Here is a 27,284-nt window from a genome sequence, read left to right as displayed (position 1 = left end):
TGTACTTGTCAATCTGCCTGTTCTGCTCCCCACTCTGTCTCTGGTGAATCCTCTCATCGCCCCTATACCTCTGGCCTGTACCCCAGTTCTGTATACATACATAAATAAATATTAAAAACCAAGGAAATTTGACTATTACTGCCATGGAGACTATCACAGCACAACACACACATCCCTTTATGAGCAAACATTTGCCTAACTCTGCAGCAAGTGTGCTTCTCCTTAACTTGAAAATAGGCCCTACCAATTTTAGAGTTCACATTGCTTTCTAACACATTTGCTATTCTACTTGCTTTTCCATTTCCGTCATTTCATAATTCTAATCCATAAAGTCTGAGATTCATGTATCATAACTTTGAGGGATCCATCCCTATGTATATTCATAAGTGTCACTCCTTGCTACACACCTTTCTTTTAACACTTAGAAGTCGTTTAAGCATCTTAAGGAATTAGTATCTTTGGATCCTCAGTTTAGTTAATATTTTCTATGTAGTTAATACTCAATTCTGTTGCTTGGTTACTGACTGAACCACTCACTTCTGCACCTTTCAGCGGAACTTGCTGATAGTTCTGATTTCCATGGGCTAAAGGGCAGTGAGCCAGGGCTAGGCTGGTTACGCTGGAAAGTAAAGCGGCACTGAGGCAATTTTAGGGTACCGTCCTCTTTTCAACGACTTCGGAAGGAAAAGGCTCTCCACAAGCGATTACGAAAGACAGGAAGAAAAGCTGGAACTGGGGAGTTGTGGGGAATGGAATATTACATCCACGCGGAACCAAAAGTCCTCTTCTTGTCTAGCCTCTGCGGGGCAGTACGACTTCCGGCGAGTCCTAGTCCGTTAGGGTTCCCAGCGCAAAGATCCTGGGATCGACCCAGCGCCAGCCGGAAGCTCCCCCAAGAAAAAGAACACGTAGCGGCGTGTGACGTCTTGGCTCACAAAAGGCTGGACTGTTCGGGTAGCCATGATAAGAACTGAGACTCGTGTTATTAGCGTCCTCAAACGCCACATTTTCCTAGGAAAAACAGTACGTTTTAAAAGTGTTTTCAGGCTACTACCCCTTAAGGCTCCGTTAAAGTGTGGGGGTTTAGTGGAAGAGAGGCGACCAGACAAATTTGGGGCCTCCGTAACCGTGGCTGCGAGGGGCGGGGACTGTGCGCGCTGGTCACGGGACAGGGGCTGGCAGGGAGGAGTCGGTCCTCCACGGTCCCAGCGCGCTTTGCGCCCACGTTTCATCGCCCCTCCCCGCGCGGCACGTTGCGTGGCTGCTGGTTGGCTTCTTGGACGGAAGCTTGGTTGGTGTTTCTCCAGAAGTTTCCCCCTTGGGCGGCGGCAGAGCTTATAAGCTCGGTTGTAGCAACTCCAGCAGCAACAACAGAAGCTGTGAGGGATGGCGGCCGCCGCAGCAGGACCTACAACAACCCAGAGGTACGTGTTTTTCCTTCTCTTTGCTGTTTATTTCTATTCCTCCCCTTTATTGGTTAGCGATCCCTGCTTAATTCGTTGTTTTCCCCGGCAGGTTTTTCCGGAGCTTCTCTGATGCTTTGATCGAAGAGGACCCGCAGGCGGCGTTAGAGGTGAGAGTGTCGTTCTCAGCCTCCTCCCCTTCTCTTCTCTGGGGTACGCGGCCGAGACTGGTCTGGCTGATCCCGCCTCCTCCCAGCGCTGCCTTCCTGGGACCGGAGCTGCTGATTTTACTGTGATCCAGCCCATAATATTGACAACATCTGCCCCTCCTTTCTCTGTCACACAATTACTCTGGACTACCCTGTTCTTGCACCTCCTAAACCGTAAAAACCGTTTCTATTTCTTGGGGGGGTTAGTTGACACGATTTGCCTGAAGGGGTTTTATTTAATGGCATTTGTGACTGGGAGAACAGTGGGATCTAGGAGTTAACGGTTAATTAGAGTTTTCATGTGACCATCATCATCATTGACAATCAGTGCAAAGAATTGCCATGCTTTAGGTATTATCAGCCCTGTGCTTCAGTGTCTGTAGGAATTCAGTGTCTGTAGGAATCCAGTAGGAACAAATGCCTTTCCCCCCAGTGTCCCTGAAAATTCCCAGATGTCCTGTCAGTTTTCGTTATTTATTCATCAAAACATTTTGCTGTGTTCAAGCCATTGATGGCCGTGGATAAAATCTTGTACATTTAATTGATAAATAAAGCACTTTGTGTTTGTGTTCAATGAAAGACAAAAATCTGTAAGACATAAAGGAGAATAGAATAGCATGAGTTAAATTACAATTAAAAGTATTAAAGAGAGCCCAAGCTAAAGCTACTTGATGAAGCAGATCACAAACTTTAGTGAGAGGTTTTCTTGCACCAAAGCATAGAACAGAGGAAACTGTTCCCTTGTTACAATCAACAAATATAAGATCAGCAATTTGAGGCAAGAGAACCTTCTTCCTGCCTATTGACTTCTGAAAGAAATTTACCTTATGGGTAGAAGGAGTTCTCTAAGGAATGACTTGAGCAGAAACTTGAGGGAATGAGGGACTATGATCAGAGGTGCTGGGGAAAGAGCAGTCAAGGCAAAAAGACCCAGTGCCAGACTCCTGAGGTGGGAATGAAGTTGACCTCTACAATGAGCAGCAAAAAGACCTATTTAACAGCAGTGTAGGATGGAAGATAAGAGATGGGGGTGGAAATGGGAAGGAACCATAGACTCCATCACTTAGACCCTTTAGCTCAGACTACATTTCTTGGATCTGGGTAATGAAGGCCTTCAAAGAAAATGCTGTCATGTTCATAGGTTTCTGTTGACACTATTAGAATAATGTTATAGGAAGCAATGAGACATTTTCCCCACAGGTCCTTATGTTATCTAAATAGTTGTTTATTTTCACAATGTACATTTATGATAGTTCTCTTAAACTCAGTGTCTCTTTAGAAGTTCGTTTTTTGTAAAAATTCTGTTTAAATAGATTTATATATAAATCCACATGCTTCTTCCCACTCAAGATTTTCCTGTACCCAACAGATAACTGGAGGTTCTGACCTCCAGTTCACCATCAGTTAGTTTTGCTGGTTCTTCCACTTCATATAAACAGTCACAGTGTAGGAACTCCAATATAGGTACTCTCTTTTACTTTGAACAGGTGAGATAACCCATATTGTGTGAAACAGAGTTCTTCTTTATTCTTACATAGCTTTCCATTGTAGTAGTACAGTATAATTTATTCATTAAGGCACATAGAAGTTATTTCCTGTTACTGGCTAGTATAACTAAAGTCCCTGCATGTTTTCTTATACATGTATTTTTGTGAATACATGCTCTCCTGTATTTTTAAGGTATATACCTGGAGGTGAAATTAGCTTTATTATCTTGGTTTTTAATGTGTGGCTCTTGGACTAGTGATATCAGCATCACCTGGGAACTCATTAGAAAGCAGATTAGTTATATCAGTAAATAAAATTACTACACTGGCAGAACACAACTTTCTTTGTCCCCCCTTACTGTGCAGGTATTTCTTGTCACAGACTTTTTCCATTTGCAAAACAGCAGCAGCTTTTTTCCCCACCTGTGATTATATATACATGTGTCTCCCTCTTCTTTTTTCTTCTTTTCCTAATAAAGCTGTCCTTTTAAAATGTAAAAAAAAAAAAAAAAAAACATGGAAAACATTCTTGAAGCCCATACCAGATTTACTGAACGTCTTTACAGTTCCTGTAGTTTAGTACTTCTTACCCTTCCCTTTTATCAAAGAAAACTGAGATGTAGTGAATTCCAAGTGATTATTTATAGAGATGTATACAGCCAGTGAGAAGTAGAATGGGGCCTTAGGGCACATGTTTTCTTACTCTCATTCTCCAGAGCATTGGGTTCTCAAAGTGTGGTCTGCATACCAGTTGCAGCAGCATCACCTAGGACTTGCTAGAAATACAAACGATTAGAAGCTACCATGGGCCTGAATCAGAAATTTGGGGTGGGGAGGATGATCATGATAAGAAACAGCTGTATTAAGAGAAAATGATCTTTTTAATACTTGAAATAACTTAGCAAAGCTGAATAGGTAAATGTTCATTACTATCAACCTTTAGGGAAAGTGAGTCTCTCCCTAGATTTTGCTAAGGGCCAAACAGTCTGGAAATTCAGGTCACCTGGTATTACATCTGTTAAAATCTTACATTTTCTGTAAGAATGCTTTAATTGGAAATAAAGGGGAAATATTTGTATCAACAATTTGATTCATAATTTTTCATTCATTCAGGAAACTAAGTGGTGAATGTTGTATTAGGAATTGGGGATGTAAACATGAAGACTGCAGCGGGGAGCTTTGAAGTCTAGTGAGGAAAGATCAACAGATTATTAAAATATAAGTACTTTGGCAGAATCTTAATTAAAGTACACTAAGCATAGCATAGTAGAGGCTGATTAGGAAAGTAAAAAATATAACTTTTAGTCATTCTCAGTACAGTAGGAAGAGAAAACATGGATTATGAGAATCCAAGTATGAATAGTGAGTGGTTAAGAACACAGACTCTGGGGTCAGACTGCTTTGGTCTATTTCAGGATAACAAAACCTCAGGAAAAATTTGTAAACTCAGAAAAATGTCACGCTGGCTCAGAGTTCCTGGTTATAAATGAGACTAAAAAAGACCTGTGTGTGTGTGTGTGTGTGTGTGTGTGTGTGTGTGTGTATATAGATTTATTACAAAGAAAAGTAAGGTTCATGGTGACACTCGAGTCATCTGTAGCTTCTTTGCTCTCTAGGTTCTAGCTCAGCATTTTCCTGTTACTTGACTCTGTCAAGCTATATCCTGGTGGAATGCCTTTGGACTTGGCAGTTCCTTTTGTCTGAAAAGTATTTTCTTTACCTATCTTTTTGTCCATAGATGCTCATCACTTTATGTTTCAGCTGTAATGTCATCTCAGAACTTACCTTCTTTCTGATGTACCCTATCTAAATTGGGCTTCAGTGTAAGCTTCAAGAGGACAGGGCTGACCGATTGTGCTCTTAGTGTAGTGCTAGGGATGTGGTAACTGACTCCTTCCATCATTCTTGCAACAATTCTCAGGTGGATATTTTATTAGTAAGGAAATGAAGGATAAAGAGATCAACTTGTTCAGAGTTATGAAGTTTAGAAGTTACTAGTCTTAGTGTTTAGATATCAAGGTCAGTCTCTGAGGAGAGGGGTAGGATTGGGGATTGTGATATAATGAAAGATTTGGTGGCTGACTTTGAACTAGCTGACTAGGATAGTTTGGATTTTTAAGTTTAACTGGTAGTATAAATCTGTGTGGTGTGTACTTTTTCTCCAGTAGGGCTAGGCAGTTTAGTAAGAGAGGTTAGATGTTGTTTATCCTTAATTAAGGCTTAACTAACAGGAATACAGCAAATGAATCTAATTGAGATACTTCACGGAAGACCTTCAGACATGAGGTTAACTTTTGCTTTTACCCTCAGTAACAAGTTACCTTGTTAAGTAGCATTTTTTAAAATGCCTAAAACTTGAAAGACTTGGAAATTTGTTTTCTATGAGTCAATTTTTATGCCTTGAAAAGGGGTTTTTCTTATTCTGGGTTACCAGAGAGTACTTGATTAGCATTATCATGTTTCAGTATATTTTACACTTTAGCAGATTTTTTTTTAAATATTTATTTATTTGTGCATACAGAACTGGGGTACAGGCCAGAGGCTCAGGGGCGGCGAGAGGCTTCACCAGAGACAGAGTGGGGAGCAGAACAGGCAGATCGACGAAGTGCACTGCTGAGGGGAGCAGCGGGCGGGTCAGGAGAGGTCTGCCACGCCATGTGGGCACCTCCAGACAGGCGGGAATCAAACTCATGCGGAAGCGGCTTTGGCTTCTCATTGCTGTGCTTTAACCTCCTGCCATTAGCAGATTTATTTTTAAGAACTCTAAATTCTAAATTGTTTGACTACAGTATAGTTAAGTTTAATAAGAACATCATTGGACTGGTTTATATTATATTCTCCGTAGGTCCACTTTTCACAGTAGCCTTTGGACTGTGGCATTGAATCCTTAATTTTTGAGATACCACCGTGTAGGCACTTTGTGCTCGAACAGCCAGCAGCTGTTGTCACAGAAACAGAATGCTAAAAACATGCCACAAATCAGATGTAGTTGAGACAACCACAAATCATTAACTTTACCCTTTTTGTCCTTTATTATGCTAATACTGCTTGTACAAAATTTAAAAAGATAGTTTTATTCATGACATTTAAGGTTCTGTGTTGGAATGTGTAGTTTGTGTTTATTAGTTCTTTGGGAACTTTTTTTTTAGTAATATAATGAGTTAATTGCTTGGTTTCACTTAATCACCATAACTGCAACCTACAATTGGCTCATATTTTAAAGACTATTTGCAAGCTGGTTGTTTGAAATTCAGAGTTTATCTAACTTAATAAAGAACTATTAATTTATCTCCATTCATCCTTAACATTAAGTATATGCCTTAATGTTTGTTAAATAACGTTTAAACATCCTGTTTTGACTTGATAATCCATATATTGACATGATCTATGTCCATTTTTTTTTAAGATTTTTAAAATTTTTTATTTGTGCATACAGAACTGGGGTACAGGCCAGAGGCTCAGGGGCGGTGAGAGGCTTCACCAGAGACAAGAGTGGGGAACAGAACAGGCAGATCGACGAAGTACACTGCTGAGGGGAGCAGCAGGCGGGTCAGGAGAGGTCTGCCACACCATGTGGTCACCTTCGGAGCAGGCGGGAATTGAACTCATGCGGAAGCGGCTTCAGATTCTCAGTGCTGTGCTTTAACCCGCTGCACCACCAGGGAGGGCCCTTTTTTTTTTTTTTTTAACCATAATACACCATTTTCTTGCTGAGGAAAGGCTAGAAATTTGAACTGGTTATTTGCTTTGAGTATTAAAGTATGAGGCTGTCAGCTGTGCTCAAGATTGAAAGTTTAGTGCAAGATGGTGTTTAATTTAGAATTTCCAAGTGTTAGAAAAGATATTAATACAAATGTCAGATGGTTTGTGAAAGAAACATGGAGTAAAGAAACATTTGTAATCTGATTTGGAATGTGACCTGGATTTGAATCCTGTCTCTGGCCTCATCTTGTCATTAAGTAGGTAGTTAAGGGATAGATTATTTTGTGCACATGCGGTGGAAAGGCATTCTAGTGATGGGGAGCATCAAGTGCAGAAACTTCAAGTCTTGGAAGAACAGCAAAAATTCTGGTTGTGACTAGATTGGTAGAACAAACAGAAGAGTAGTAACATTAAATCAAAAAGACAACAGGGGTTCATATCAAAATGGGCCTTGTAATTATTAGAAGGACTTGGACTATGTATTGAGTCAGTTGAAAAGCTTTGAATAATTTTGAGCAGAGACATCATAACAAGATCTGATTTTTATTACTGTTTGGTTGAGGATGCGGTGGAAAGATGATAAAAAGGGGTTTGGATTTTAGACATGTTGAATTTTAGGTAAATGATATAACAAATACATATAATACATTGCTTTTTGAGAATCATTTTACTAGGTTAAAGGAAGTCATCCACACATATGGCTATTGAAATAATTTTATCTTTCAAAAAAAAGTATCAAATCCCTAGGGTGTGTGAATATTGGGTGGAGAATCAAAGTGTTTCTGTTTGCCTACAATTGCCCTGGCCTCACTGATTGTGCTCTGTCTTCTTGCATCATTATTTTTCTAGTCACTACTTTCTTACTGTGACTGCCCAGGGTGGCAATAGTTTTCATCTCTTTAATATTAACTCTTCAACAGCTGATGATAGCTATCTGTGAGGTCTGGGTTCTCAACAGAATATAATTTCTTAGAGTACTCTGCCATTCACATAGACTGAAAGGGTGCCAGGTAAGCTTGATTGTGTATTTATTGATTCAGTTAACCTTCCTGAGCTCTAGAATTTACTCCTATTTTTTTTTTATTGGACAACTTTTTATTTTCTAGGCATTTCAAATTGTATATGATCTATGAGTCTTTTCCAAACTAGGAGAAAGTGTGTGATGCTCATTATATATCAACTAGGTCTTTAGAGTAAGTGAGGTGATAATTACCATTTATTTGGTTTAGGCCAGGAACTGTTACATGCTTTATATAGATAATCTATTAGATTGTGTGCTTTTGGAGGGAGAGGGGAAAGGAAGGGGAAACTGATCCCCTTGCAAAGAAGAAGTTCAAGCTTAATCCCTATTGCCATATCTCCAAATATTTATGAAAGTTTATTTAAAATTATACTTAATTAAAATGTAATGGCTTTTAAAAAACACTGACATGCAATATTTTTTATTTTTAGGAGCTGACTAAGGCTTTGGAACAGAAACCAGATGATGCACAGTATTACTGTCAAAGAGCTTATTGTCACATTCTTCTTGGGAATTATTGTGGTAACTTTTCTTAAAAAATATTGTTTCTTCTTTTTAATTTACTTATATTTTTTGCCTAAGATGTAGTGAATCAAATAAAATAGAGACCAGATTTTAAAACTGATCTTTCATACAAAGTAGCTGAAATGAGCCAAGCATGATGGGCAACATTTTATGAGTATGTATTCTTTGGTGAGTAGAGCATTCATGTAGATTTCATTCGTGGTTATTGGACATCTTATTGAAGAATAAGATCACATTTAGAGAGTTTTTTTTTTTTAAGATTTTATTTATTTATTCATACAGAACTGGGGTACAGGCCAGAGATGCGGAGGGTGAGAGGATTCACCAGAGACAGAGTGGGGAGCAGAACAGGCAGATCAACAAAGTACACTGCTGAGGGGAGCAGCGGGCGGGTCAGGAGAGGTCTGCCACGCCATGTGGTTGCCTCCGGGGCAGGCGGGAATCGAACTCATGCGGAGGAGGCTTTAGTTTCTTAGTGCAGTGCTTTAACCCGCTGCGCCACCAGGGAGGGCCCCACATTTAGAGAGTATTTACTGAAATACTCGTTTGACTTTTATTGCAAACTATCTTGATTCAAATTACATATTGATGTTAATGAAAAAAATTACATGAAGTGTGTCACAATTTTATTCTATGACTGAAGAATGCTAAGAACAAAATTAATATTAGGCTAAAGGTATGAGTGTAATGTTTCTATGATTTATATCTTGGGTTAGCTTTTCCCATTTTAAAACTGCATTCCAACCTGAAACCTTTTAAAATTTTAAAACCTTTTAAAATCTAAGATTGACTTTTTTCATGGTAATTGTTAGACTATAAATAACTGATTAAACTTTTAAAAAAAATTTTTATTTTAGATGCTATAGCTGATGCAAAGAAATCTCTTGAACTTAATCCAAATAATTCTACTGCTATGCTGAGAAAAGGGTATGTAGTAACAGCTCTTCTTGTTGAGTGTGTACTACAGATAGTAGATACTTGTGGAATAAATGATTATAAGCTTTACATAAAAAGTTCTATTTTTTATACTATATCTGAGAATAAGGTTCAGTTTTAAATGTAATTTCTACTTCTGTTGTAGTAACTGCATTATTGTGACAGGAGCGCTGTAATGTGTTTTAAAGTAGTAATAATTTAAGTAACTGCAAAGTTTAGATGACAGAGATGGATTTCAAATTTCTTTTTTGTTTATCTTTTGGGATTTCCTGTATTTAGATGATTAGAGAAAAATCCAATTCTCCAGCCAAGTTGGATTGGCTGCCTTTAATGCTAGGAAAGCACTGTGTCTCTATACTTTATATCCCATCTTATGTCTCTTATATAATCCACTTTTAGACTTTTGATAAATGTGACTATTTTTTACTCAGAAATGTGTTTAATTCCTTAATGTAACTATATTTTGGAATAAGCAAATGTTATGTAATTACATCAAGAAATTCCATCTGAACTGAGTTGCAAAATTGGATTTTAATGTGAATTATACTAATTGTTATAGTAGAATATTTTAAATAACCTTTGGCTTGTTAACTTATATTTAAAATCTTTTAACAATAGAGATTACTAGGATTTTTTTTAAGAAAGGCTTATTTTTCATGATCTCATGATGTGTATGTGGCATTTGTTTTTAATATGCTCATGCAGGATATGTGAATACCATGAAAAGAACTATGTTGCTGCTTTAGAAACTTTTACAGAAGGACAGAAGTTAAATAGTAAGTGTTAGAATTATGTTAATCTATTATTTCTGTGTCTTTAAATACTATAGCAAAATTTACTTAGTGTAATCTCAGGTTAATTGTAGAAACCCAACACCTTTTTTCCTCCTCTTAATGATATTTTATGTTGATTACAAAAATTGAACTTATTTAAAAAATAAATTGATCTTTAGCATTCAAATCATAACTTTTACCATTAGATGCTAAAAACTATATATACTAAACACTCAATATACTTCTGCCACTTAGTCTAGCATTATTTTTTTCTAATGGACAAATGAAAGTTTCATTTGTCCTTGTGTTCAGATTGCTGAAGTAGGAAATTTTAATGATTTTTTTTTTTTGAGAAGTGAACTATTAGTTTGGGTAGTTGTGATAGGGTACAGAAGAACCATGGAGCTTTTAAGTACTGAGATTTTTCACTGTCTTCTTTTTCAGAGCAGTATAGATGTCTATATTTATGTATAGGCATTTATACATAAATTTTAAAAGCAAAGAATCAGAAAGTGAAAAATACTAAAGAGGTTGTAAATAATCTCATAGATAATTACAGACTGAATAATCCTAATTGCTTGCTGTCATTTTTATCTTCACCATATGGTAAAGTGTTACCAGACTAAAGTAATCATTGTTAACAATAGGGGATGATTTCACTCCCTGGGGATATTTGGCAATGTCTGAATACACTTCTGATTACTATTGATTGGTGGATGAGGGAGTATGCTACTGACATCTAGTTAGTAGAGGCCAGGGATAATGCTAAATATCTACAGTAACACAGGACAGTTGCCCCAGCTTGATCAGATGTCTCTACTACTATTGAGTAGTGCTGAGGTCGACAGACTTCTAAAGTGTTGTATAGTTATATTTTTGTGTTTTAAAATATTCTTTACTCTGCTTTCAATACTTGCTTTTCTGCTGTATATCTACTTGAGAAGGGATCGTAAGCTCAACTTTGAAAATGGAATCTATAAATCACAAAATAAGATATTTAGGTAATAGGATTTGTTTGCACAGTTGATTATGCTAAATATAGTACATGCACAATGTGACTTTTCAGTTAGCAAGCCAGTATATTTGCACTCATAGCAAATTCTGAGTGCCAATATCTAGAGCTTTGATACATATTTGAAAACCCTACAGAGACATTCTGTCTTCTAGATTTTTAAGCCCTATTCCTTATCTTTATAAAGCAAGAGTATTGCTAATAGAATTTTCTGCCAACATTTCTTCCTTTAGTAATACCTTATTATCATACCACTGACTTTTATCCTGGACCTATTTCAGACGTGATTTAGAAGACTATGTCTGCTGCTTGGTAAAATTGCTATTGAGGAGTTAAAGACAGTATATCTTTAATTCCAGGAAAAATCCATGTTAAACTGTTAGACTTCCATTTTTATCAAATGGTAAGAAATTACAACTCAGAATCTATCACCATTTTCCCACATTCCATGATAGGACACTTAGTGTTATTTGAGTAATTGGTTTGAGTAATAGATTATTGAAGTCTAGTGTTTTTATAATTGTTTTCCATTATGACCATGTGTGCATGTGTGTGTGTGTGTGTATGTACAGCTGAATTTCATTTATATGCAGTAAATTAGAAAATTTGACTTTAAGGTATTTTTATTTTTTTTCCCAATATCATCTTTCCTGAAAATAAGCTTGAATTGGTAAACTTATTAGAGTATTTCTAACATATTTTCTTAACATTTTATTAAAGCCTTAAATATTGTTTTGAGTATCAGTAATTTTCTTATGTAATCTTTCGATTGCTATCTCTCAATATGTTGCACACTACAGTGTTTTGACTGCCATGAAGCTTGGAGATATGATAAACCTATAAAGTATAAAATACGCTTCTTGTTGTTGGTAGGAAAGCCTTGGTAACAAGTAAAACCATTAAGAGGATAGTGGGCAGAATGCTAGGTAGCTGCACTGGACAATAAATAGTCTGGAAGTGACTTCTGGACCTCAGCCTGGATGTTGGTTACCAGGCTTCCACTATAACCTGTTTGACGGTTTGATGGTATACTGCCAATCTGATTTAGGCCTGCTTTTATTGTTTGAGAGGAAGCTCTTCTAAGAGAAAGGTTGGGTAAAAAGTAGATTGTATCTGGGAACCAGTAAGGTTGACTGTCAGTAAAACTTTTTTTTTTTTTTTTGGTCAGCATTCTTTAGGATGAACAACGAAATGTTAAACCTATCGATATTATTTAGAGCAGTAACTTAACATTAGGGTTACTATAAGTTCTGTTAGGACAGTTATTTTTGTCTTTTTAACTTACTGCTGAATCCTTAGTGCCTAGAACTAAAACAGTGAACTGTAGTGACTTTTCAGTATTTATTGAACAAATATGTAAGATTGTGCAGATGACTGATGTAGTCAGTTTGTTCTTTCTAGGTGCAGATGCTGATTTCATTGTCTGGATTAAAAGGTGTCAGGAAGCTCAGAATGGTAAGTATATCAGTTTCTCATGGTCTTTCAGTTTTAAAAAAGTAACTGTTTGATATTTTTTGATATAAACCAATTTATTTTTTACTATAACATGACTTTTCTATAGTACATGTTCCCTTAGGGTTTCCAAAGATACTCTGATTTTTGCCTAGTTTGTTAGGTTGAAAGGAAGATTTGATGGATTTGTTTTGCAGTAATATTTCTGAGAAGTTAACTCAGATACAAAATTGCCAGGATGCAAAATTAAGTCACTTTCCTTTATTTAGAGTGTATGGAGAGTGGTTTTCTTATTCACTATGTTTGTACTAAACATAGAGGTCATGTATGTGGCTTTGTCTGTAAATTTCCTGTTAACTGAAAATACTTAAAGTACTTCATTTTGTGTTTTTAATAGGATCACAAGATGAGGTGGTAAGTCCAAAATCTTTATCCTTCATGTTTGTAATTATAAGACTTGGAATGATCTCCTCTTAAATATTGAGCAGTTCCATTTAAATACTTTGTTACTCTAGTAACTGGTAAATTTCATGAAAATTATTGTTATCTTTTAATGCATTATTCAAATTGATTTGGTATGTTTAGTATGGTTGGGTAATAATTTCTTTTTTGCTGAAAAGTCACTACCTCTAGGTTAAACAGTTGTTACCTTGGGAGCAATTGTATGCTAAGACACAAAGGTTAGCTAAAATTTGGAAATGTTTATCTCTGTCTAAATCAGTGTTACGTTTATTTTGGACATCAAGATTTTCACACCTTTTTCAGTCACTAAATGTAATAGAGTGATATTTAGTCAAGAAATAAAATGACTGAGTGCCAGGAGATACATGTATAGTCCTTAACTTTCTTTGTGGGCAATTTACTTAACCCTTCTGAATCTCTTAATCTCAGAAGAAAGATACATCTCTGTCTTCCAGGATTGACTTGTAACATGAAGAAAGTTATTTATTTTCTTAGCTTTCTTCATGTATAAACTGAATTTATTATAACTAATCTACTTTTAGCAATTGGTTGTGAGCATTAGTGAAGGTATATGTGTATATGTAGTGACTGGGATTCTGAACATAGCAAAAAACTATTCTTTTACTTCAGGCTTGTCCATACTCCTAGGGGTGATAGGTGGGAAATAGATTTGAGGAAGCATTTAAAAATTGTCTTCCTTTATTTGAGATGTGGGTTAGACTTGAAGATAATCGAATGGCAATTTGGGTAACAGAAACTCCAATAACACAAATAGCTCTTCAGCAACAGTGTGTTTTCTCACTGTTGCAGTTTAGTCTAATTTTACCTTGGTACCATGATGAATGGAATAATCTTTTCTGGTTGTTATCTCTACTTTATATTGTCTCTGTTCAGGTATTTTGCAGTACTGAACAGTGGGGCATAATTCTGAGTTAAATTGAGATCTTTGCTTATTTTCTTCTCCAGACACCATGTCTTCCCTTTTCCTACAGGAACAACTTAAGAGACTTCCTATTTAGACTCAGCCCACTTTTTTTACATTTTACAATTTTTTTACATGTGGTCTTCACTGTTACTTATGTACCTTAGGAAAATATGAATTGGTCAAAAATCAGTTTATTTCTTAATGCACATTGTAAAATGTTTGTTGTAGAGAGACCATAAAAACAGTAAGATGTTTTCAGTGGGATACCATGAAAATGTTCTTTCATATGAACAAGCAGTATATGATGCCATTATTGGACCTGACAGCTATATAGTATATGCTAAGAATTGTTTTCTATATGTTGTTGTTTTCATTTTATGTAAAGAACTGGACATTTTATATCTAACCTTTTCCAGTTATACCTTTAGGAAGTGTTCTGGTTTTATTTATTTATTTATTTATTTATTTATTTATTTGGTTTTATTTATTATATCTGGTTTTCATGCTTTAATTCTAGAGGAAAAATATTTTTTGAAATTGAAACTAATAATATTATGGACAGGTTTGTTTAAAGGAAGTTGTCATCAAAGTTGTTTCATATGAAAGTTAACTATCAACACTGGGTAGATTAATACTATTTGTATTTTAATATGCAGTTGTTAATAAACTAATTTGTAAATATCTTTTTCTTCATACTTGCTAAAATCAGTCTGCATCCCAGCGGGCTCATCAGTCAAAAATCAAGTAAGTTTTTCTTTCTCAAAAAATAATCACTATAAATATGTTTGAAGGGAAAAAATTCTTTTCATTTAATAGTAAGTCCTTATTTTGTGATTTTGTTTCTCAGTTAAAAAATTAGCACATAAACAAATTTAAAGCTGTTTATTGATTAGTATTATTAAGGTTAAATCCAAATGACTTCTCAACTTTAAACTTGCTTCATTTCACATGGTTTCCTATTTGTCACTTTTGCATACATTAAGGAGACCCTCTTGAGGATATTGTAATCCAGATAAATTATCAGGAGGCTTGATAGAAATTGTAATTGTACCTGCCTTTTATCTTTGGAGTAAATTTTCATAGAATAATTTTGCTTAACTTCAAAATGAATGTTGATGAGGACAGCATTTATAATAATGAAAAACAGCATTTATAATAATGAAAAGGTACCTAGGAAGTATTTGAATTTATTTTTAATTATTTGTTTACCATGTGTACACCTTGTATTCTTAGGACTGTAACAGAATAAAACACAAGTTATTGACCTGGGGCTTTGCTTCCTCACTAAATTTCAGAGGCAATTTGTGAAACTCTTAAAGCTTTATGTCTTCAATCAAGTTGCTTTTTGATGTAATTATCTAAAATGATTTGGAAACTTTAAAACAAAGCAGTTCTTGTTTCTCTAGAGATACAGGAAGACTCTTCTAGTACCTAGTAGACAGAAAACTTTTATTAGGCTTGTGGCTGCCACAGGGCACATAAACATCAGAAACTAATTATGATGTTTGGAGCATAAGGTGGTCTAACACTGATTTAATATACTTTATACCAGGCATTATGCTTAGTCTTAGAAATATAATAGCAGTAGGATAAATAGCTCTAACTTCATCGAATTTATGATCTAGTCAAAATTGAAAGTGAGAGTCTTCATTTTTGAAACTTTGAGTGGAAAGATACACATAATTAGAAACCTCCGGGCACAGTTCTTTTCCTACAAGCCTTGAAATTGAAGAAGGTACCTTCTTACTATGAAAGATGAATTAAATTTTAAATTATTTTAATTTTAGCACATTTACTAATGTTTGCTGTGCTCAGCAACATTTATTTCAATTTCAGTTAAGAGATCTTTGTAGTGTGGCTTGAAGCTGCCCTGGGTCAAGCTTAACAACTGCCACTTCACTAATTTTTTCATTTTCTTACATTGTTGTTAATTTTTGTACATTATTTTTTGTACATTATTTTTCCCCTCTATTTTAGGCCTTGAAAATATCTAACACATCACCTGTGAATTATTACCCTAATACCTTGTGTTTGTTTCACACATTTTGAGCCTGCTTCCCTTCTTTCCCCTCCCCTGCTGTAAGCCTCAGATCTAAAGTTGCCTGCAAATTTTGTCTTTTCCCCCCTTTTTTGGGTTTCCCTTATTCCTCTGATAAGTGATATCATCTTATATTTTTCTTATTCCTTTTTACTTCACTGAGCATAATCCCTTCCATGAGCTTGTTTTTTAATCTGTTACATATGATAGAAGTGTTGAAATGAGAATATAAAACCTGATGTTCAAATGAGTGTAAAACTCATAAAACTATTTATGGTTTAACAACTTAGTTAAGAATAAATTTCATCTTTTAACATTCTCGTAAGCACAAAAATAATAGATATACGAGTGAGAACCAGAAAATTAGGTTGTATTTAAATCCACTGAAAAGGTTTACTGCTCTCTTTCATTAGTACCAATCATAAAAAAAAAAAAAATGAGCTAAAGTAAAATTGCTTCTGCAAGTCACCAGCTGTTTTGTTGTGTTGTTCCTCAAGGTGGAGCTCTTGTTGTTCATAAGATTGTACGTTTTTATCTGACAAAACAAAGAAGCAACAGCTTTAAGAAAATTCGAAGTCTGTTTTAAGTTTGTTTTCTTTTTTAATAGGTATGACTGGTATCAAACAGACTCTCAAGTAATCATTACACTTATGATCAAGAATGTTCAGAAGAATGATGTAAATGTGGAATTTTCAGAAAAAGAGGTTATTACAGCCTTTCAACAATCTTTATGTTGCGATTAAGTGGTTTTATTTGCAACAATAGTATATTGCAGAATAATTAGCAGTTTGTGAAGTATATGTCATTTCTTGAGATAATGTGGAAAATGCTGCTGAAAATTTGAGGCATTGCTATTTAATTCGAATCAATTGAAAATTTGAGACAAGCATGTATTTACTGTCACATATATTTAGATGTACATTACTTTCTTTACATTTAATTCAAGCAGAACTTGGCTGATAAATACATGTAGTAATATTAGAAATCAGTAATATGTGTGATTTGGTTACATTTATCTGTATACGTAGTGAAAAGGGTCCTCTTGTTATATGACTTAAATGCATTGGAATTTACTTAATATATTAAATGAGAAGCTTCTAATAACTTGGTTCCCTGTCATTTAGTAGACAAACTTATATTTAAGAGAGTGGCAGAACTAGGTGTTTTGTACATTAATATTGATATATATGTATCATTTTGTTGTATCTGGAGACTTTCATTTTAAGTTATGAAATACATTCTTTCTTGCTATTTAATTATATCTACCTAAGAAACTATACGAAAGATACCAGATGGAAAAGGTTTATTTTGAGGTTCTTAAATCTGATGTCCCATGTACTGTTGAATTTATAATAATATGTAGCAGTATTGAAATTATGTGATTAATAGATTCAGTTTTTTACCTTTCATTTTATAAACTCATAATGTTTTGCTGATTTTATATTAATTAGTTGTCTGCCTTGGTGAAACTTCCTTCTGGAGAGGATTACAATTTAAAACTGAGACTTCTTCATCCTATAATACCTGGACAGAGTACATTTAAAGTACTTTCAACAAAGGTAAGACAATTAAAAGGGTAGTATTTTCAAAATAAATAAACATTGGTTACCTAATCACACATCTGATAAGTTTGTAGGTCCTTCAGCCATGGTCTTTAAGTTAAAAGGGGTCAGGTCAGTGACAATGATAGTGCTGTGCTTTAACCCCTTGCACCACCAGGAGTCCAAAAATAATAATTTTTGAGAATGGTGTTTCCTCTTCCCAAATTCTAGGACAGTGGAGTGTAAAAATCTACTTAACCTTAGTGGTTGGATACTTACTAAAATAGTTATAGTACCTCTCTATAAATAGCAATTATTAAAAGAGATAGAATAATCAGCCTTTCTAAGATTTATTACTGACAATGTCTCTTCTCATAAATGGGCACTTTCTTACCCTGCCTTACATAGTTAAAAATACAAACTATTATAAAGATGACTCTGTTTGTTTCATTTTTTTAGTTAAGCTGAACTTTAGGTCATTTTATTTATTTAGGATTAATCACTAATTTATATTGCCATTTGTGTAACTATATACCTTAGGTTTTTTTTTCCCCCCCGCAAAAAGAATTGAAACATAGTAGAATTAAATTCAGAGGATAGTTTAAATATTAATCCAAAGATATAGGCAATAACATAATCTAGTAGAAAAAATACTGAACTAAAAATTTAAAAATCCATTCTGGTTCTTTTCTTGCCTTGTGAATTTAGATTAGTTACATGATAGGACTAAAATTCTAGCATCTGCAAAAATAAAGGTTATGGGCTAAATAAGTGTGTCATGAGCACACACTAGATATGCAGAACAAAGAGGACATGTACAGCATGTAATAGGAAGTGCAAAGTAAAGAAGTGGTTTTTTGCATATTATTTAAAAAGTCTGCCCATTTATTGACTATTATAAAATGCAAAAATATAATTGTGAGGTGGAGATAAACAGTAGCTTTTATGAAAGAAAAAATGATGAATTTTTTTCCTCAGTTTTTATTAAGGTAACATAAGTTTACATGTACAGGTTTCAGGTGCACCATTTCTCAGCAGCTTTATTTCATTCCATGTCCACTGCCAGCTAGTGATAGGATAAAATCTTACCAATATTTTAGTCTTGCCCCATCCACATAGTGTTGAATTTGTTTGATAAAATAATTTTGGGTAAAATAACTAATCACAGTTAGATTTGGGAGGGAATCAGGCCAAAAATTATGAGTTTGACATTTTTGTACATTTTTTTTTTTTTTAAGATTTCTTTATTTATTTGTACATACAGAACTGGGGTACAGGCCAGAGGTGCAGAGGCGGTGAGAGGCTTCACCAGAGACAGAGTGGGGAGCAGAACAGGCAGATCAACGAAGTACAGTGCTGAGGGGAGCAGCGGGCGGGTCAGGAGAGGTCTGCCACGCCATGTGGTCACCTCCGGGGCAGGCGGGAATCGAACTCATGTGGAAGTGGCTTTAGATTCTCAGTGCAGTGCTTTAACCTGCTGCGCCACCAGGGAGGGCCATTTTTCTTTCTTTTTAAAGATTTATTCATTTGTGCATATAGAGCTAGGGTACAGGCCAGAGGTGCAGGGGCAGTGAGAGGATTTACCAGGACAGAGTGGAGAGCAGAACAGGTAGCTTGATGAGGTACACTGCTGAGTTGGGAGCAGTGGGCAGGTCAGAAGAGGTCTGCCATGCCATGTGGATCACCTCCGGGGGCGAGTGGGATCAAACCCACACTGAGGTGGCTGCAGCCAGCTTCAGTGCTGTGCCTTAACCTGCTGCTCCACCAGGGAGGACCCCTTTTGTACTTTTTTCTATCAAGCATTTAAGGACGAGAAGCTGTCCTTGTTGAAATAATTAATATGAACTGATACATATGTACATAGATGGTGACTAAAACGTTTGTTACTCAGCCATCCCATATAGCAAATACATAACATTTGTGTGTGTAACTGAGCACTATCATCTCTTACTTATTCTTTGAATTTTGTATGTTTTTGTTGATTCTAACCTTTCTAAACATCCTTTATGCCCCGTTTGCCTTTTTTGCAATACCTCATAGGTATTTAAATACCTTTAATTACCTCATAGGTACTTGTTTAATAGTTTGTTTATGCATATATTTTATTTCCCTTGCTCTTGATAAGTCTTTTGAGGATTAAAAATATGTCAAAATTTTCTCTTTGTATATAGTCCACATAGAATTGCCGGATAAAGTATAGGACATACAGTTAACTTTACAATGAAGAATTTCTAAATCTGTGTTCTGAAAATTGGCTACTTTTAACAAGACCTTGTACTGTGCGTTGTACCTAATGGTGTTCAATTGCTTAGTGTGTGACTTTAAGGTAAATTCTAATTAATGTTAGCTGTATGAAGATGGTGGATAAAATATTTTCATTCTTAGTTTTACATGTGAAAAAAGACTGAGGTTCATGGACTTTAAATGCTTCTCCCAAGTTTACATAGTTATTAAACTATTAAGCCTGCCTTTACACAGTTACTAAATTGTTAGGGGTATCCTTTTATTGCTGTGGAACTGATCTTTGCTTAGGTTTTTCTAAATTGTAAATTAAAGGATCTATAGTCTAAGATTGTATTCTGAAGAATGAATTTTTTTTTTGCCCTAACCCAAAGTAATGCGTGTTCTTTGTTATACTGCCAGCTGAAATTTAAGCTGTATTTTATCAAAAACTGAAAGAATTATAGTTAATTTATATCATAAGGGAAATGAACATTTTGAGTCCTTTTTTGTACAGCAGAGGGAGACAGTGTTAAAATGATACTCTTTTTTTGGATTACTGAGGCTTATTTAGTGATAGAATTAAGAGGAAAAAATAGTGAGATAATTTTCTTTTTATATATATTCATATATCTTGAATCCTTCATGTGAATTGAGAAAATGATTCATTTTACTTAGGAAAATCTGCTTAACATCAGAGATTCTTTAAATTTAATCTGTGACTTAAAAGGGCTGTTTCTTTGCTCTTGAGAATTGTGTTTTGTTTTCCATCTTCAGGATTGAATGAATGTTGAATGTTTAACCATTGGTTATGTGTTAATTCAAGTAAACTAATTTGAAATAAAAATGGAGGTGTAGGACCTTTACATTAATGAAATAGTGTTTAAAAAATAAGTGTTTTACAGTATTATATCTAATGTTTTTCCAAGTCAGAATTAGTTTTTTATATCTTCAGTAGTTATTTCTACCTTTTATTGAATACCAGCTTTTATGTGTGTTAATCCATTCCCTTTAATAAGCTATCATGCTTCCTTTTTTTAAATCATCTTCATTACAATATTTTTTGCACATAATCACAAGATTATAACTTCAGTGATATTTTTACTGTGAAATATTGATTTTAAAGATGAATATTCATTCCTCTAAGTGAAAATTAGAATTCTCCTCTGGAGCATATTTGTCCTTGCGGATATATTCTTGTATTCTGTATTAGTGTAAAATGTTTCTATATTAATATAAAATACAAAGGCTTTTAACTAAAATGGTAGGAAGTAAAAATGTTTCTTAGTAAAAAATAGCTTCCTTTCCCTTGTTAATTCTCTAAAACTGGATGTTTAGAATGAATTTATGGAAGAATCCCACTGATGATATATTAGTGGGGGTATATAAACAACTGCTTTTATAAACTGCTTTTATTCATGTACATATGTGAAGGTTTTTGGATTGTGTTTTGTATCTTTTTGATAAAGTGTGGTGAGTTGTTACTGTTTTTAATGACTGACTTGTTGCTGACACATACAAATTGTAGGTCGTGAGGTGCATTTTGCCTTTTTTATTAATACACTATTTATATATTTCTATATAAATTCTGTCTTGCAGTAATAGCTTATATTTCTATATAAATTTGTATTTCTAGATATTTCTTTATTATAATGTACTGTTTATATATTTCCCCTAAAATACTCAACATGTTGTGTTTAGAACTTAATCATACAGTATGAATAGTTTTTCATGCCCTTAAATATTTTACAGCAATTCTAACTTATTTAGCCAGTCCATATTGTTTGACCTGTGGAGAATTACAGAAGGTAACTGTTTTGACTGCTGTATTATCCTATGTAATTCTTAAGATGTCTCCATGATGTAGATATTTTTATCAGATTATTCACAGGTTTGTAAATAATTTGCCCAGATTTATTGTTTTTTAGCTGATTGTAGTAATGATGAGAAAGTTTATTAAAAGCTATTAGCTTTCACTTATTTAATAGATTTAGTGCTTTATTTCCTATATGATCTCATTTAATCTCCTAAGAACCCTAATTTAGGTAAGCCCTATTAATTCCATTTTATAGGAGAAACTGAGACTCAATAAAATTAATTGCTTTTTTATGGTCATACATACAACAAATACATCTGTTTGTGCTTCTTTCTGAAACTGCACAACTGATTTTGTCTTGTTCTCAACTTATACTTACTTTAAAGAAGAAAATCTAAAGTATCTATCAGTGAAAGCATTTCAAACAAGTCTTTCTATCTGTAAATTATTGGTGGTAATTTTTTATTGGGATATTCTGATAAGTGAGATATACTGTGGTATACTTCGTATACAGGTTATGTAAAAGGTGCTCAGTATTACTGCTGTTAATACCACTTTATACTGATTAATAATTATCTGTTCAGGTTATGAAAGCATTAAATACATATAATAGAAAATTTTAAATATATGAAGGTACTGAAAAATAAATTATTCAATCATGCTGATAGTGTTTTTTTCCCAGTAACTAGATATTTACCAATATGGGAGTGTCTCATTATACTTTTTTTTTTTTTTTAAGATTTATTTACTCATGCTTTCAGAACTAGGGTCCAGGCCAGAGGTGCAGTGGGTGAGAGGATTCACCATAGACAGAGGAGGGAGACCAGGCAGATGTACTGAACTCTACACTGCTGAGAGAGCAGTGGGCGGGTCAGAGGAGGTCAGCTCCCTGGCAGGGGATTGAACTCTTGCTTCAGTGGCTTCAGGGACCTTCATAATGTGGTGCTTTAACCCATTGCACTCTATTCTTTTAAGAAGAACAGAGTCTGTGTAACTTTGTATTAGCACAGTGGCTAAGAGTAGATACTCAGTAAACATTTTAATTGAGCTATTAATACTTTGGAAAGATTTTTCTTTAAATTTTCTTAATTATCATTTACATTTTAAAACATTATTAGGAAGTTAAAATAAAGAAGGAAGTCTCACCTGTGGAAGACGGGGTTTGATATGTCAAAACATGCAGAGAACTAAGTAAGGGAATATTGGGAAAACTACATTCTTTGATCAGGGGAAGAATTATTTAGTGAACAAAACCATGAAAAAGATGGTTCTCTGAAGTTTGTTGGGGGGAAACTAGGTTTCTCATTAAACTGCCCCAACTCTTGTCTTTCGGAGGGGGTCTTCACACTGTATCAAACTACCAGTAAGTGAAAACTTACTCATCACTTCTTAAGAAGGTAGTGTCTTGCTACCATGACCCCTTAGGAGAATAAGTTATCTTTTGGTCTTTGTTTCTTCCACTGGAAAAAATTCAGCTTCTATTCAAAGGAGAATTAGTGATAGAATATACAATAATGAAAATTGACAATTCAGCATAGTAGGGGGACTTGGTAACTTAATACTGCTTTGGAATATCGTGGCATGTTGAAAATCTTTCCTGTGCTTATGAGAGTAACATGCAAGCAGACTATCAAAGTTTTAAGTTGACTTCAAAAATCTTTATGACATAAAGGAAAATAGAATGGCTTGTAATAATTATAATGAAAATACTTGAGATTGGAGTGGCAGCAAATGTAGAAGTAATACCAGAATCATCCAAACTTAAAAAACTTCATTTTTAAAAGCATGTATGAGCGTTGAAAGTGAAATAGGTATAAAAGGGAATTCAGAGAAAGTCTTAACTCTTTTTCCTTTAAAAGGAACTGCTTTAAATTTATTATGAGCAACCCTGTTGTAATGAATGAAATATGATTTCAGGTTCAGGTCAGTGTATCTCAGTTGAGACATGTTAATAAAAACTTTGCTTTTGGCTTAATAAAGGTCTGTTCATGGACCACAATTACTCAAAGCAAACTTTGATAGTTTGCTTACATGTTAGTCTCATAAGCATGGAAAAGGTTTTGAACGTGCCATAATAATATTCCAAAGCAGTATTAACACATTATTATAGTGGTTTTCTTTTTTTCTTAGATTTTATTTATTTATGCCTGCAGAACTAGGGTACAGAGGCTCCCAAGCTGGAGATTGAATTCACACTGAAGCTGCTGCTGCCAGCTTCATAGTGCTGCACTCCAACTACTGAGCCACCAGGGAGGACCAGGTTATAGTGGCGTTCAATAGATAAATGTGCTGGTGTGTGTTACTTTTCAGGTGAAACAAACTTTATAGACAGTGCTCTAGCATAGGAACTTGAGTACAAATATAAGGTATGCTGTACTACGGATAAGTAAGGATAGTGTTGGAGTACAAACTACTTGGCAGGTCTTCATTTCCTGGTGAGTTGAAAATTAAAGGAATGAGATGTGGGCCTTCCTGGTGGCCTAGGGGTTAAGTCTCAATCCTGTCCCTACTGCAGCATGAGTTTGATCCCTGGCTGGCCAGGGTGCTAACCCACATACGTTATGGCAGTCCTCTCATCTCTCCCACGCTCCTCTGCATTGTCTTTCAGTAAATTCACCTGAATCTGTCTTTGGTGAGTCCTCTCACCTCACCCTTTGCGTCTCTGGCATAAACCCCAGTTTGTCTGTGCAAAAGAAAAAAAAAAAGAAAAAGAAAAAATAAGGTGCAAGATGCAATTTTAAATTTTAGGATAGTGTCCTCAGGTCTTTTCAGTAACCATAATGTGTCATTACCAGCTTTTGGATTTCTATCCTTTTTTTGAAATATATCCCAGTAGTGAACATTTAATACTGTGTAAGAAAAAAATATTGATGATATTTTATTTTAAAAATATTTATACATATTCTGGGCCCTCCCTGGTGGCAAACAGATTAAAGGCACAGAGCTATAGAGCTATCCACAGCCATTGCAGCATGAGTTCGATCCCTGGCTGTAGACAAACCTTCCCAGAGAGGTGAGCTATATGGCCCCACAGACCTCTTCTGTCCTGCCGGCTGCTCCCCTCAGCATTGTATTTCAGTAGATCAACCTGTCCTGCCTCCTGCTCTGTCTCTGGTGAAGCCTCTCACCCCCTCTACTTCTGGTCTGTACCCCAGTACAGTAAATAATTTTATTTTAACTTACACACATTCAAGAAATTCTTACAAATGCTTGCTTTTATTTATGTAGAATTTGAGCATGTAAATTACATTTAAAGTATACTTTTGCCCCTTTCCTATTGACTTGTCTCATATTTTTCTCATCATGAAAACGGTGTTTTGCTGCTACATTTCTATGCTTCTAAAGAAAATATACTTGGACACCACATCCCTTCTTGTTTGAGTCAGATACTGGGTGGTTTCTCTGTCTCATTAAAGTATTTTTATTAACATAAAACCTGAACTTGAGGCAAATTGGTACTTCCTACTCCTTTGAGGCACTGTGTCCTTTCATAGCTAAGAGTTCCAGTTTCAGGCTATTTTCTTTTTGTCTGGGACTCGCACCATTTTAGATTTTCCTACCCTTGACAGCTCTTGGAGGTGCCCTAAACTTCCTTGTTTACAGGCATGTATGAGCTTGCCTGAGCTTACAGAACATTTATTTGTCCTTTTGGCTCACTTTCTTCAAGTATCTTTCTTGACCCTAATGACCAGGGACATGTCTTTAATATTTTTAAAAATTTCTCCACATTCTGAAGACATAAAAATATCTTACTCAGAGTATGTGTTTAATAACTATTGAATAAATGCTTATAAAAATGTTATCATTAGTCTTTTTTTTTTTTTGAGATTTTAACAGTCTGGTAGATCTCATCCATATTAACTGTGGATTTGTGAAAGTTGTGATAGGTCCTTACGTAGCCAGTATATTAGCTTATTTAGTAAAATTCAATATGTTTGCTGGCAAGCAATATGGAACTCTCTTATTCTTTTGGCCCATACAACTTCTGGTGTCACTGGTGCATTTGGTGTACCCGATTCTTTCCTTCATTGCAAATTTTCAGATCTCTGAATGGCTTGCTTCTTGAAGCCCACTCCATGAATTAGTGCTTATGAATGTTGATATAGTCTCTAGTTAGCACCTTCTCCCCAACCTTCTTTGAAGGGGGCTAGTGTGCTGGGCCTAAACATGAAAAGTGCATTTGTTTTATTTTTGTGTAGTGTAATGAATCTCTGCATTCTAAAATTGGTTACTGTTCATGCAAATGTATTAATTCCTACAGAACTGATGGTACTTTTAATTGGTGGGCACTGTTGACATTCCAAGCTGGATAATTTATTTTTGGGGGGTGTCCTTTACATTAGTTTAGTGGCATCCCTAGCCTCTTCTCACTATTTGTAAGTAGCACACTGCACCTTTATCCCAGTTTTGTGACAACCCGCTTTGTCTCTAGATATTTCCAAATGCAAAATGACCTCTGGTTTAGAAGGAAGAAAAAGAGCATATTGATTTCAAGACCTTTTTATATATATGTTATTTTTGAAGGATAACTTCTAAGTAGAAGCAAAGTGTCTGAAAATTCTTAAAATCTAATCTTGTATAATGTAAGGAATTTATCTCAGGTACATTATTCTTATGAATTTTGATGCCTTTAAAAATTGCAATTTTTCACTGTTTTGTGTATATTAACTTGAATAATGGATTTTGTTTTTTTCCCTCCAGATTGAAATTAAAATGAAAAAGCCAGAGGCTGTGAGATGGGAAAAGCTAGAAGGGCAAGGAAATGTGCCTCAGCCAAAACAGTTCATAGCAGGTTTGTTTTCTGGTCATGAGTAGTTTTGTATTACATAGTTGAAATTAAATAAAGATGAATATTCTTTCTACTTTCATTATTTGTTGTCCCAAGATAAGATACATCGAGTGTAGTAAATTTGTTCTATCATGAATACAAAGTAGTGGTTGCTTATTGGAAATTCCAACTTCTTAAATTCAGTACAAGAATACAAATGAATGGCAGCAAAAGCCTGAAGGGAATTGGGTTTTGTTTGCCTTATGACAGCTGTTGGGGGTTGTTTGTGTGTTGGCCTTTCCTTTTGCTTTATTTTGGTTTGGAAAGTATTGGTAGTTATTTTGTTGGTAAATTCTTTAACTTACTCTGTTTCTATTTTTTCTAATGATTTTGTTGACTCTAGTGTCCTAGAATTTCAGTTTCCCAAAGTAAAGTTTGTAATCCATGTTACTGTATTGCTAATTTAGAAGTAGACACAGACAGTTAAGGAGTGCCCAAAAAAGAACCTAGAAGAAGAATAGAAAACTGGAGTTGATTGTTTAACCTTTCAAATTTTATGTTGGGCTTAATTCTGAGCATACACAAGGTAGGTATATTTTAACAATCTTTAGAACAGTCTTAGAACTACAACTGAAGAATATATTTTGCAAACAATGGCCTTGTTAATAAATGGAGAGAAATTTCTTTTTGATTATTGTTAAGGGTCCAATTTGGTGACTGAAATGAGATAACTTTGTGATTTAGCTGCTTTTAGATTTTTCACTGCTTTCTTCTGTAACAGAAAACACTTCCTTGTGGCATTGTTGAATAAACAGCAAAGTTAGCTAGTGTTATTATCTGATGTTTATTTGAACTAATTTTAGATTCTCATAGAAGTTGCAGAAATAAGAGCTCCAGTGTGCTCTTTGCCCACCTTCCCCATCTGATAACGTCCTAACTAACCTAAAACATAATTAGGAAAAAAGCAGAAAATTAACATCTACAATTTTTTTTT

General features: G+C 34.9%; 1 protein-coding gene across 1 annotated transcript in view; it reads left to right on the top strand.

The window, feature by feature from the left end:
• Positions 1-1,303: 1,303 nt before the first annotated feature.
• Positions 1,304-27,284, top strand: part of SUGT1 (SGT1, suppressor of G2 allele of SKP1 (S. cerevisiae)) — a 30,368-nt gene continuing 4,387 nt past the window's right edge. Inside the window, exons 1-11 of the mRNA XM_012723375.1 lie at positions 1,304-1,424; positions 1,516-1,573; positions 8,254-8,344; positions 9,205-9,274; positions 9,989-10,059; positions 12,470-12,523; positions 12,918-12,934; positions 14,617-14,651; positions 16,553-16,649; positions 17,397-17,504; positions 26,224-26,314. Of these exons, the coding sequence (XP_012578829.1) occupies positions 1,387-1,424; positions 1,516-1,573; positions 8,254-8,344; positions 9,205-9,274; positions 9,989-10,059; positions 12,470-12,523; positions 12,918-12,934; positions 14,617-14,651; positions 16,553-16,649; positions 17,397-17,504; positions 26,224-26,314 (730 nt within the window). The 5' untranslated portion in view covers positions 1,304-1,386. The remainder of the gene's footprint in view (positions 1,425-1,515; positions 1,574-8,253; positions 8,345-9,204; positions 9,275-9,988; positions 10,060-12,469; positions 12,524-12,917; positions 12,935-14,616; positions 14,652-16,552; positions 16,650-17,396; positions 17,505-26,223; positions 26,315-27,284) is intronic.

The sequence above is a fragment of the Condylura cristata genome, unplaced genomic scaffold (assembly GCF_000260355.1).
Source record: "Condylura cristata isolate star-nosed mole 26May11 unplaced genomic scaffold, ConCri1.0 scaffold00010, whole genome shotgun sequence".
In the NCBI taxonomy this organism is placed as follows: Eukaryota; Metazoa; Chordata; class Mammalia; order Eulipotyphla; family Talpidae; genus Condylura; species Condylura cristata.
Note: the sequence above shows the minus strand (reverse complement) of the source record. Positions and strands in the feature narration are given on the sequence as shown.